Consider the following 12,956-nt stretch of genomic DNA (forward strand, 5'->3'; position numbering starts at 1 on the left):
GAGATATGATGGTTGAAGATAAACACAGTTGTGGATGGTAATGCTGTATATTGTCAGACTGTGGTAAGGGAGGCCCAGCCTGCCGTGTTACTGCCTGCTGTATGTCTAAGCGTGGAGTGAGGGCGAGGTAGCGCGTCTCACTCACTCATGCTGCATCCCGTGATGTCATACAGTCACTAAGCCTAAGGATCTTCTATATAAACACATGGAGCAAACAACACATGTAAAGGAGGATCAGCAACTATGCTTGACAGCTCGGTCATGTTACGTATGTCGTCTCGACATAACTATACTATAGGCTGAACAGGCAGGTGGTTTTGGGCTGATTCTATACAATAACAAAGACATATATAACTTAGAACTAATGGATGGTATCATAATGGATGTTAACATAATGAGTTTCAACGTAATGGGTTACAAATTATAAGAACAAATCATGGTATAATATAGGATGGAATTGATCGACCGATCTGTATTCATGCACTCTACGGATTCTGAGGAAGAATAAATATATATTTACAAAGTGAGCGTAATTAACAGCAAAATCTGGTGCACACAGATCAGTATTGCTAAATTCTCAGAATTCGGAGGGAACGTGAACCCAAAAATTTCTGACAAACTGATCAGTTAATAACAAAACACACAGTTGATAATTTCATTCATCTCGGACATCTAATTATACAGGCTGTTTACGTTTAAACCCAATTCTGCGAGGGTAAGGTTTACGTATGAAGAATGGTTATCATCTTTGGGTGGATCGAACTCTTCTGCGATGGCTAACACATGCCTTGACTGAGGACGATCTAAACGAGTATCTACAAAAGATACAGCTACATGGACGATCTGAACGAGTATCTGCAAAAGATACAGCTACATTCACTAGTGACTGTGGAATTACTAACTCTTCTGTTAGGAGTACTCAACTCGACTGTTCGATACAGTAATTCTTGGCTCATTACAAAGTCACTAATGGGTGCTGGTGGCTTCACAGTCAGAATAAGATCTTCCTGGAGCAGGAATCGAATCACACCAGAACACAAGGGATCGGTTCTTTCTTACTGGAGGAATGAACAAACTCGGTGGAGTGGATGACTCTCCCCGGTTGAAAAAAATAACGCTATAACAAACAATATGAGCAAAGGAGAACGAATCTACTATCTCTCACTGCAAGCACAGGGGAAAAGAAATGAACACGGTCAACAATACTGATATTCAATCTGAGTCGCACACAGTGACACGAGGTATCAACTATAAAGAAACTTCACTTACAAATGTTAACAACATGTGAAAGTTACTCGAGAAATAACTTCTTACATTGCACGAATTACTGCCAACTAGGATGGGATCACCATCTGGAACACAAGGGACAACAGCAACACTTAAGTGAGTACACTAGCCACAGAAACATCTTTCTGCAACGGCTTGTGGCATCAGCAAGAGATGGCATAACTCCTTGCAAGTAAAGTTCTTCTCAAAGCGTCCCCTGGGAAGGAACGAATACTTGAACAAGTCGCCATTGCAAGGATAGTAGTCTCAGCACCCAGGGTTGTCTGAGGTTCCTCTGAAACCCAAGGTAACTGTACACCATCCTGCGTGCACGATATTGTGGCTGGAGTCCAGGCAGGAGTGACAGTATTACTAGTGCCTGGCCGCTCGGCTATGTTAATAAGTAATGAACGAATCTGTAGGAGCTTAATCTGAACTTCACATTTTGCAGCACTTTAACAAATCTCAGATACAATCTGTGAGAACAAACACATTGTTTAAGGGCTAGGTATTGTCTTTCAGTCAGTAAGGGAATATTGGTACTGTGGACTGATTCATATTGACTTTGACTGGCATGATACACTAAGTGAACATTCAAAAGTGACTGGGACATCTTCTCAGGGAACTTACTCAAGGACATAAAGGCAAAAAAAAAAAAAAAAAAAATAGAGAAAATGACACAATAAGCTTAAACGGGAAGAAATTACTTATTTAAAAAAAATAAGTCACACTGTAAGCAAGGAAAACTCACACTCACAAAAGAAAATACTCAACTGAATAAGCAACACTTTAAAAATCAAGAGAAATTGTACTTTACTCAAATCTAATTTGCTCAACTTTACTTTAAAATGAGTTAATGGCACAGTGAGTTGTCTTTACTCTCAATGCAATAGGAAAATTCAACAATAAATGATGAATCAATCAAAAATGTTAAAATGGACTCAATAAAGCTTGTGCAAAATTAAAACAAACTGGGAAACAATTCACTAAAAATAAAATAAAATAAACTGGCACACAAAGAACAAAACATTATGCACAGAACAGAGCATATGAAACTTCACTGAAATAAACTGGAGCAATATTGCAAGTAACAATTACTAATCAAAAGTACTGCACACACTACATAAAATTTCTGCTAGAAAAATTTTAATGGCAACACAATATTTGCACAAGAATTATTGCAAAATGAATCAATGTAGCAATGATAAAAAAATTACACACACAAGAAAATACAGTTTACAAGAAAAAAAAAATATATCATCAAGGAATGAACTGAGTGAACACTTTAACTCTTAATTGCAGCTTAAGCAACACTGACTGAACAAACAAAGAATGATTTACTTTAAAAGAAGAACTTAAAAATTGCACTAAGAGTGAATTTGTTCAATGAAATATAAAAAAATAATAGATGCAAAAGCACAGAACAAAAAGGTTTGAACACTTACAGTGATGCAGAACACAACACATCAATATAAACACAATACTAGAATTTTCTTGCTATGAAACTTGGTGTGAAAAATTGGAAAATAATTGTCTTGCTTGCACAAAACAATGGCAGTGTTGTCTCTGGAAATAAGACAAATTAGACACAGGCTAAATGAAAAGAATTAACACAAGAATGTTCAACACACAGGGAAAAATAAAATAAAATGGCAAAAATACACAAATGCTGTGAGAAAAATATAACAGACAGCATTGAGTTGTGATGCAGAATATAAGGTAATAAATTACTGAATTACTTCACTGCAATACTGTGAACACAAGGTAATTCTGAAGTGTAAACACAAGTTCTATACTGCTTATATGTTGCACACAACAAGGAAAAAACACTAAGGTACTTACTTCAAGTATATAAAAAAAAAGAACACAACACAACAGACATAAATAATGCACGAAAATTAACACTGAATTAAGAAGAGCAAAAAAATATTGCAAACAGTATATAATAAACACTGAGTCTAATCGAGTCACTGAATGTCACTAAGAAATCACTGGAAACACAAAAATGTCTCAACACTCGCAAATGTCTCTATGAAAAATATTATCGCTGTAGCGACGTTGTTGACTGAAGTGGGGTGGAGGATGGAGGTGGAGGATGGTGGCTATCGTCTCGTGGCTGGCTGAGTTCGCTGACTTCTCTCCACACTCGAATTTGCGCTTAAATCGACGATGGACTCACACAGGAGGCTTTTAACGATGGCGCTATTGACGAAAAAACACACTCTGGCTCTTGACCCCCTATGTGGTCCTTAAAATATGGTGCTAGAACCCGTAATAAGAGTACAAAACAGTGGTAGTGGTTGGGTGAGTGGGTGAGGCAGGGCGGTGGCGAGACACCGCGTGGTGACTGGGCCTATGGGGTGAACGCCGTAAGCCTCACTGGGGACACCCGCACTAGGCGCAAAAATATTCTAAGCCGGACTGGCTTAAAACAAACCCACGAAATACCACAACACCACAGGGATTATAAAGCACACAGAATGGCTAGAACTTGAAGCACAAAGCGATGAAGAAGACTGTACCCACGTGGCTTGCTTGAGTACTGAGTTAAGACACTTGGGTTAGTTGCTGGCTGGCTTGGCTTAGCCCTTCACCAAGAATGGCTTGATAACTTCTAACGATGAGCACAGCAGGGGTGGAAAGCTGGCTTGGCAGGCAAGGCTGGATGGAATAAGGCTAGGCTGGACTGGACTTGGTCTGACTCCCCCACCACAGACTGTCGTGCTGGTTTGGCTTACTTTGCAAACTCGGGTCAACCCCTCGGGAGTGATGCAAATAAGCAGATAAACACTAATACAAAGAGACTGACCAGTGAATAATGTAGAGGCTGGTAGACGCTTGGTCGGGTAGTGGCTTGAGGTAGGTCGAACGTTACCCTTCTCGGCAGGCCTAGCGCCACAGGATGGCGACCGGCTCAGTAGAAATTTATCTCCAGAAATCACTGTAATTGTCAGAATTACAGGCCCTCCGCTGTCACCAATTTGTCGTGGGGGTTCGGAAGGAGATATGATGGTTGAAGATAAACACAGTTGTGGATGGTAACACTGTATATTGTCAGACTGTGGTAAGGGAGGCCCAACCTGCCGTGTTACTGCCTGCTGTATGTCTAAGCGTGGAGTGAGGGCGAGGTAGCGCGTCTCACTCACTCATGCTGCATCCCGTGACGTCATACAGTCACTAGGCCTAAGGATCTTCTATATAAACACATGGAGCTATACAACACATGTAAAGGAGGATCAGCAACTATGCTGACAGAATAATTGATTCCTATTTTTTAAACGACTATAATATTTTGGCACTTCTTTTCAGTGACCAGGTATACTAATGCCCTATATATCCAATGAACTCCATTCTTGTTTAATATAGAATAAATATACATAAACATTGATGAGGAACTCATATAACAGTTCAAATTAAGCTAAACCACATTTAATTGAGATACAGTAATGTTATTAATGGTACAGTTTCTTCTAGGGCCTGTAGTGTAGGTTTCTCTGACTACTTTCCTTCAGCAGCACCATTTTTAGTGGTCTGTGTTTTCCCAACTTGTTCTTTCAGAGTTTGCCTTTCTTGACTTATGCTGCTTTTTCTTTGCTGTATTTGTTTTTCCTTACCATTTTTTTTTTTTAACACATGCTGAGGCAAGCCTTTTCTTATTTTTCAGTGCAAGAAAAGTACTGCAGTTCAGCTTATGTTAGACAGTGTAATCTTGTATTTCTTCTTTCAACAAACCAGCCCGTATCCCACCAAGGCAGGGTGGCCCAAATAGAAAAATGAAAGTTTCTCTTTTTAAATTTAGTAATATATACAGGAGAAGGGGTTACTAGCCCCTTGCTCCTGGCATTTGAGTCGCCTCTGATGACACGCATGGCTTACAAAGGAAGAATTTTGTTCCACTTCCCCATGGAGATACAGTGGAACCTCAATATGTGACCTCAATTCATTCCAGAAGGCTGTTCGAGTGCCGCTCCATTTGAGTATTGAACAAGTTCTTCCCAACCAATTTTCTGTTTGGTTGGCTGTTATCACTAATCTTTGTAGGCCCCATGGTGACTTATTTATACAAATAATTAAAAAAACACCAAAAAATGCGAAGAAACACGAAATAGTTTACAGTGAAGTTCTGGCAGGTTGTATTTGTTTGGTAGAGTGGTGAGCTTTGTTTGAGTAGGGAGCTGGTCATATACTGAGGTTCCACTGTAAGTGGAAATAAACAAGAACTTGTAAGAAAATAGAATAAAACCCAGAGGGGTGTGTGTGTATATACATACTGTATGCTTGTACATGCACATGTAGTGTGACCAGAGTGTAAGTAGAAGTAGCAAGATGTAACTGAAATCTTACATGTTTGTGAGACAGAAAAAAGACACTAGCAATCCTACCATCATGTAAAACAATTACAGGCTTCCATTTCACACTCACTTGGCATGACAGTAGTACCTCCCTGGGCGGTTGCTCTTTACCAACCTACTACTTAGGAATCTAGTATTTATATTTACAAATGGTTCAATTCATATTTTCATTACTTTACCCAGTAATTAAATTTTAATTTAAAATAAAGTCTGATAACTTTCTTGCCAAAAAATAATTGATAGAGTCTCATCAGTTTATGATGTCAGAGTTGAAGTTGCAGGGAGTACTGTACTCAATATTTTGCTCTTGCAAAACCTAGTGTACTTTTCACATTACATTTGCTATAATAGAATATATTTACTAAATTCCTTTGAAGTTAACATAAATATTATTACTTTTTTTAAAACATTGGCTGCCTCCCACCGTGGCAGGGTGACCCGAAAAAGAAAAAATGAAAGTTTTACTTTTTACATTTAGTCATTTATACAGATGTTACTAACCCCCAACTCCCATCATTTTAGATTTTAGTCATCTCCTACGATACACATGGCCTATGGAGGAAGGATTCTTCTCCACTTCCATAATTGTTAATGTGTGCATAAAATAACAAAATACTGTTTCAGGTGAAAGCATCTTAATTTGCCGAGAAGGAGAAAGAAGCAAAGCCCAAGTACTCATGAGTTCGACACTTCCGCCCATCACTTCTTGCCTCCAGCACGATGCCTCTCTCACATCTAGCATGAAGAGAGCTATATTAGAGGTATGCCTTGAAGCTCTCTCGAATTAAATCATCATACTATACAGGTGCTCCTCAACATATGATATTTCTACTTTACAATTGTGCAAAAGCAATTACTTGGAGTTGAGATAATTTTCCAGCATCAAGGCGGCAAGTCTGTAACTTGTATTCATTTATTTACTTTTCAGTACTGGTATTTAGTTAGTTACAGTAATTTTATTTTATTTACTTAGTAAACATAGTTATTTATTTATTTAGCATGTCATATTGATATTCAGCTTGCGATATTTTTGACTTACAATGGGTTTGTCAGAACATAACCCCATCGTAAGTTGAGGAGCACCTGTAATTTTTTTTTCAACACATTGGCCGTCTCCCACTGAGGCAGGGTGACCTAAAAAGAAGAGCAGAAGTTTTTCTTTTTACATGTAGTAATTGATAAAAGGAAATGGGGCTACTAGCCCCTTGCTCCTGGCATTTTAGTCGCCTCTTACAACACACATGGCTTATGGAGGAAGGATTCCTTTCCTCTCCCCCATGGAGAATTATATGTGTAGACATGAATTTAGATGGGAGAAACATCAGTTTTGAACCACTGAGTGTAGTAAGCAGTCTTTTAAAATTTAAATAGTATAGATAATAGATTTAAGACCTCTTGAAATTACAAATTAACCCTTTGACTGTTTTGGTCGTATACAGTGAAACCCAGAATTTCAAAAGTATCGACTATCAAATGCTTCAAGTTTCGACCGGTTTATTCGAACCAGTTTTGTCCCAAGTATCAAACTTGCCCTGTGTTTCAAACCACCGGGTACTGGAACTGTCCATCTGCCCACTGTCCGCGTCCCCACACAGGCGTCGTGAGCCAGTCTGGCTTTGTTTATGCTTGAGTGAACCTGTGTGCTCATTTAAACATTTGACAATTAATTCATTGTGTTTGGTGCTTGTTTATTAACCCTTTGACTGTTTTGGTCATATATATACGTAGTATATATATACATTGGTAGACAGCAACCACCCAGGGAGGTACTACCGTCCTGCCAAGTGAGTGTAAAACGAAAGCCTGTAATTGTTTTACATGATGGTAGGATTGCTAATGTCTTTTGTCTGTCTCATAAATATGCAAGATTACAGGTAAGTTTTGCTACTTCTACTCACACTTAGGTCACACTGCACATACATGTACACATTTATTTATACACACTCATCTGAGTTTTCTTTGATTTTATCTTAATAGTTGTTGGTCTTATTACTTTTCCTTTTATATCCATGGGGAAGTGGAATAAGAATCTTTCCTCCGTAAGCCATGCGTGTTGTAAAAGTCAACTAAAATGCCGGGAACAGTGGGCTAGTAACCCCTTTTCCTGTAAAGATTACTAAAAAGAATAAGAAGAAGAAAATTGTCAAAGTGGGAAGTCTGAATGTGCGTGGATGTTGTGCAAATGATAAGAAAGAGATGATTGTGGATGTTATGAATGAGAAGCTGGATGTCCTGGCTTTAAGTGAAACAAAGCTGAAGGGGGTGGGAGAGTTTCATTGGAGAGGAATAAATGGGATTAGGTCAGGGGTTTCAAATAGAGTTAGAGCTAAAGAAGGAGTAGCAATAATGTTGAAGGATAAGCTATGGCAGGAAAAGAGGGACTATAAATGTATTAATTCAAGGATTATGTGGAGTAAAATAAAGATTGGATGTGAAAAGTGGGTTATAATAAGCGTGTATACACCTGGAGAAGAGAGAAGTGTAGAGGAGAGAGAGAGATTTGGGGAAATGTTGAGTGAATGCGTGGGGAGTTTTGAATCAAGTGTGAGAGTAATGGTGGTTGGGGATTTCAATGCTAAAGTGGGTAAAAATGTTATAGAGGGAGTAATAGGTAAATTTGGGGTGCCAGGGGTAAATGTAAATGGGGAGCCTTTAATTGAGCTATGTGTAGAAAGAGATTTGGTAATAAGTAATACATATTTTATGAAAAAGAGGATAAATAAATATACAAGGTATGATGTAGCACGTAATGAAAGTAGTTTGTTAGATTATGTATTGGTGGATAAAAGGTTGATGGGTAGGCTCTAGGATGTACATGTTTATAGAGGGGCAACTGATATATCGGATCATTATTTAGTTGTAGCTACAGTTAGAGTAAGAGGTAGATGGGAAAAGAGGAAGGTGGCAACAACAAGAAAGAGGGAGGTGAAAGTGTATAAACTAAGGGAGGAGGAAGTTCGGGTGAGATATAAGCGACTATTGGCAGAAAGGAGGCTAGTGCAAAGATGAGTAGTGGGGGGGTTGAAGAGGGTTGGAATAGTTTTAAAAATGCAGTATTAGAATGTGGGGCAGAAGTTTGTGGTTATAGGAGGGTGGGGGCAGGAGGAAAGAGGAGTGATTGGTGGAATGATGAAGTAAAGGGTGTGATAAAAGAGAAAAAGTTAGCTTATGAGAGGTTTTTACAAAGCAGAAGTGTTATAAGAAGAGCAGAGTATATGGAGAGTAAAAGAAAGGTAAAGAGAGTGGTGAGAGAGTGCAAAAGGAGAGCAGATGATAGAGTGGGAGAGGCACTGTCAAGAAATTTTAATGAAAATAAGAAAAAAATTTGGAGTGAGTTAAACAAGTTAAGAAAGCCTAGGGAAAGTATGGATTTGTCAGTTAAAAACAGAGTAGGGAAGTTAGTAGATGGTTAGATGGAGGTATTAGGTAGATGGCGAGAATATTTTGAGGAACTTTTAAATGTTAAGGAAGAAAGAGAGGCAGTAATTTCATGCACTGATCAGGGAGGTCTACCATCTTTTAGGAGTGAAGAAGAGCAGAATGTAAGTGTGGGGGAGGTACGTGAGGCATTACGTAGAATGAAAGGGGGCAAAGCAGCTGGAACTGATGGGATCATGACAGAAATGTTAAAAGCAGGGGGGGATATAGTGTTGGAGTGGTTGGTACTTTTGTTTAATAAATGTATGAAAGAGGGAAAGGTACGTAGGGATTGGCAGAGAGCATGTATATTCCCTTTATATAAAGGGAAAGGGGACAAAAGAGACTGTAAAAATTATAGAGGAATAAGTTTACTGAGTATACCAGGAAAAGTGTACGGTAGGGTTATAATTGAAAGAATTAGAGGTAAGACAGAATGTAGGATGGCGGATGAGCCAAGGAGGTTTCAGAGTGGGTAGGGGATGTGTAGATCAAGTGTTTACCTTGAAGCATATATGTGAACAGTATTTAGATAAAGGTAGGGAAGTTTTTATTGCATTTATGGATTTAGAAAAGGCATATGATAGAGTGGATAGAGGAGCAATGTTGCAGATGTTGCAAGTATATGGAATGGGTGGTAAGTTATTAAATGCTGTAAAGAGTTTTTATGAGGATAGTGAGGCTCAGGTTAGGATGTGTAGAAGAGAGGGAGACTACTTCCCGGTAAAAGTAGGTCTTAGACAGGGATGTGTAATGTCACCATGGTTGTTTAATATATTCATAGATGGGGTTGTAAAAGAAGTAAATGCTAAGGTGTTCGGGAGAGGGGTTGGATTAAATTTTGGGGAATCAAATTCAAAATTGGAATTGACACAGTTACTTTTTGCTGATGATACTGTGCTTATGGGAGATTCTAAAGAAAAATTGCAAAGGTTAGTGGATGAGTTTGGGAATGTGTGTAAAGGTAGAAAGTTGGAAGTGAACATAGAAAAGAGTAAGGTGATGAGGGTATCAAATGATTTAGATAAAGAAAATTTGGATGTCAAATTGGGGAGGAGGAGTATGGAAGAAGGGAATGTTTTCTGATACTTGGGATACATATCCCCCCCCCAGGCGCTGTATAATCCTCCGGGTTTAGCGCTTCCCCCTTGATTATAATAATAATAATAATCTGATACTTGGGAGTTGACATGTCGGCGGATGGATTTATGAAGGATGAGGTTAATCATAGAATTGATGAGGGAAAAAAGGTGAGTGGTGTGTTGAGGTATATGTGGAGTCAAAAAACGTTATCTATGGAGGCAAAGAAGGGAATGTATGAAAGTATAGTAGTACCAACACTCTTATATGAGTGTGAAGCTTGGGTGGTAAATGCAGCAGCGAGGAGACGGTTGGAGGCAGTGGAGATGTCCTGTTTAAGGGCAATGTGTGGTGTAAATATTATGCAGAAAATTCGGAGTGTGGAAATTAGGAAAAGGTGTGGAGTTAATAAAAGTATTAGTCAGAGAGCAGAAGAGGGGTTGTTGAGGTGGTTTGGTCATTTAGAGAGAATGGATCAAAGTGGAATGACATGGAAAGCATATAATTCTATAGTGGAAGGAAGGCGGGGTAGGGGTTGTCCTCGAAAGGGTTGGAGAGAGGGGGTAAAGGAGGTTTTGTGGGCAAGGGGTTTGGACTTCCAGCAAGCGTGCGTGAGCGTGTTAGATAGGAGTGAATGGAGACGAATGGTTTTTAATACTTGACGTGCTGTTGGAGTGTGAGCAGGGTAATATTTAGTGAAGGGATTCAGGGAAACCGGCAGGCCGGACTTGAGTCCTGGAGATGGGAAGTACAGTGCCTGCACTCTGAAGGAGGGGTGTTAATGTTGCAGTTTAAAAACTGTAGTGTAAAGCACCCTTCTGGCAAGACAGTGATGGAGTGAATGATGGTGAAAGTTTTTCTTTTTCGGGCCACCCTGCCTTGGTGGGAATCGGCCGGTGTGATAATAAAAAAATAAATAAATAATTCAGGGAAACCGGTTATTTTCATATAGTCGGTCTTGAGTCCTTCAAATGGGAAGTACAATGCCTGCACTTTAAAGGAGGGGTTTGGGATATTGGCAATTTGGAGGGATATGTTGTGTATCTTTATATGTGTATGCTTCTAAACTGTTGTGCTCTGAGCACCTCTGCAAAAACAGTGATAATGTGTGAGTGTGGTGAAAGTGTTGAATGATGATGAAAGTATTTTCTTTTTGGGGATTTTCTTTCTTTTTTGGGTCACCCTGCCTCGGTGGGAGACGGCCGACTTGTTGAAAAAAAAAAAAAATATACGTCTTACGAGCCACCATGTTTGACGTATATATACTCATAAATTCTAGCGGCTTCAAATCAAGCAGGAGAAAGCTGGTAGGCCCACATGTGAGCGAATGGGTCTGTGTAGTCAGTGTGCACCATATAAAAAAAAATCCTGCGGCATGCAGTGCATAATGAGGAAAAAAAACTCCACCCGTTTTTTTAATTAAGATGCCGACTTTGTGGTCTATTTTCATATAGTATTTATGGTTGTATTCTTGTTTTCTTGATCTCATTTGATAGAATGGAAAACATGTTATAGAAATAGATGTGATTTTGATTGGTTTTACTATGAAAAGAACCTTGAAATGGAGCTCAAAGTAGGGAATATGTTTGATTTTTGCCAAAGTTCAAAAGTAAACAAATAATGTCATTTTGCAATAAATGTCCAAGTAACCATTCTAGTATGCAGTCATGAATGGGTTGACATTATTTATACAATTATTACAATATTGCAGTAGTCTGCATAACAGTAAATCTTCTCTTTTTTGTTTGAATAAAAATTCAAAATAGAAAGCAAGAGTAATATCAGAGGGGCCTGGAGATGTGACCGTTGAACAAAAAAAAATTTATTTTAGAGCCAGGAATGTCTGCATTGTTCATTCTGGACCCTGTTTTGAAATTGTCATATTTTTTATTTTTCGTGAAAATGGCCAAATTGCAAATTTCTGACAACATTATTGGGTAGTTGAAGTTGGTAAATTGGCAGTTTCTTGTACTCAGTTGATAGAAAAATGAAGTTCTAAAGAAGTAGCTATGAGTTTGGTCGACTGGAACAATGGAATTAACAGAAAATAGGGCTCAAAGTGGGCGAAATCGCCGATTCGTAAATATCTCATAGGTCGCTAACTTTGCAAGAGCGTAATTCTGTCAGTTTTCCATCAAATTTCATTCTTTTATTGTCATTACAATTGGAAAAAGATTTTTCTATCATTTCATGATTTTGGGGGGGGGGGGGATTTTGCAACACCAGGAGACACCTCAGGATTTGGGGTTGCGACAGTCAAGGGGTTAATAAAGTGTGGGCAATTAATTTATCCTGAAACTAGGTACACTTGATTTCTTCTTTCTTTCAACAAACTTGCCATATCCCACCAAGGCAGGGTGGCCCAAAAGGAAAATCAAAAGTTTCTCCTTTTAAATTTAGTAATAATATATACAGGAGATGGGGTTACTAGCCCCTTGCTCCTGGCATTTTAATCACCTCTTACAGCATGCATGGCTTATGAAGGAAGAATTTTGTGTCACTTCCCCATGGAGACACTTGATTTTGATCTAAAAATTGTTAGAATGTGACCTAATTTACTCCACTTTCCTCCCCTTGCTCTCTTAGATTTAATTAGTTTTTGTTTTGGATATGGCAAAAATTGACATGGAGGAGCTGAAAATGGTTGCTTTTCAATTACCTGGTTTTCACTAGTCTTTCTCCTCTCTGTAGTAAGAAATATTTACGTGTTAAGGATAGCATGTAGGTAGCATATGCTTGATTTCACCATTTTGCTGTCGGTCATATAGATCTGCATATTTGGAGTCAGTGTTCCTTATGTAGATCTGTGCATATATCACTGCATCCCCAGATTTGCTGTGA

At 38.7% G+C, this 12,956-nt stretch overlaps 1 protein-coding gene across 3 annotated transcripts in view; it reads left to right on the forward strand.

Moving 5' to 3' along the window:
* PolQ (DNA polymerase theta) overlaps positions 1-12,956 on the forward strand; it is a 270,991-nt gene that overhangs the window by 97,110 nt on the left and 160,925 nt on the right. For all 3 annotated transcript variants that reach the window (XM_070096805.1, XM_070096803.1, XM_070096804.1), the window contains one exon: positions 6,243-6,379. In XM_070096805.1, the coding sequence (XP_069952906.1) occupies positions 6,243-6,379 (137 nt within the window). The remainder of the gene's footprint in view (positions 1-6,242; positions 6,380-12,956) is intronic.

Source organism: Cherax quadricarinatus, chromosome 55 (assembly GCF_038502225.1).
Source record: "Cherax quadricarinatus isolate ZL_2023a chromosome 55, ASM3850222v1, whole genome shotgun sequence".
In the NCBI taxonomy this organism is placed as follows: domain Eukaryota; kingdom Metazoa; phylum Arthropoda; class Malacostraca; order Decapoda; family Parastacidae; genus Cherax; species Cherax quadricarinatus.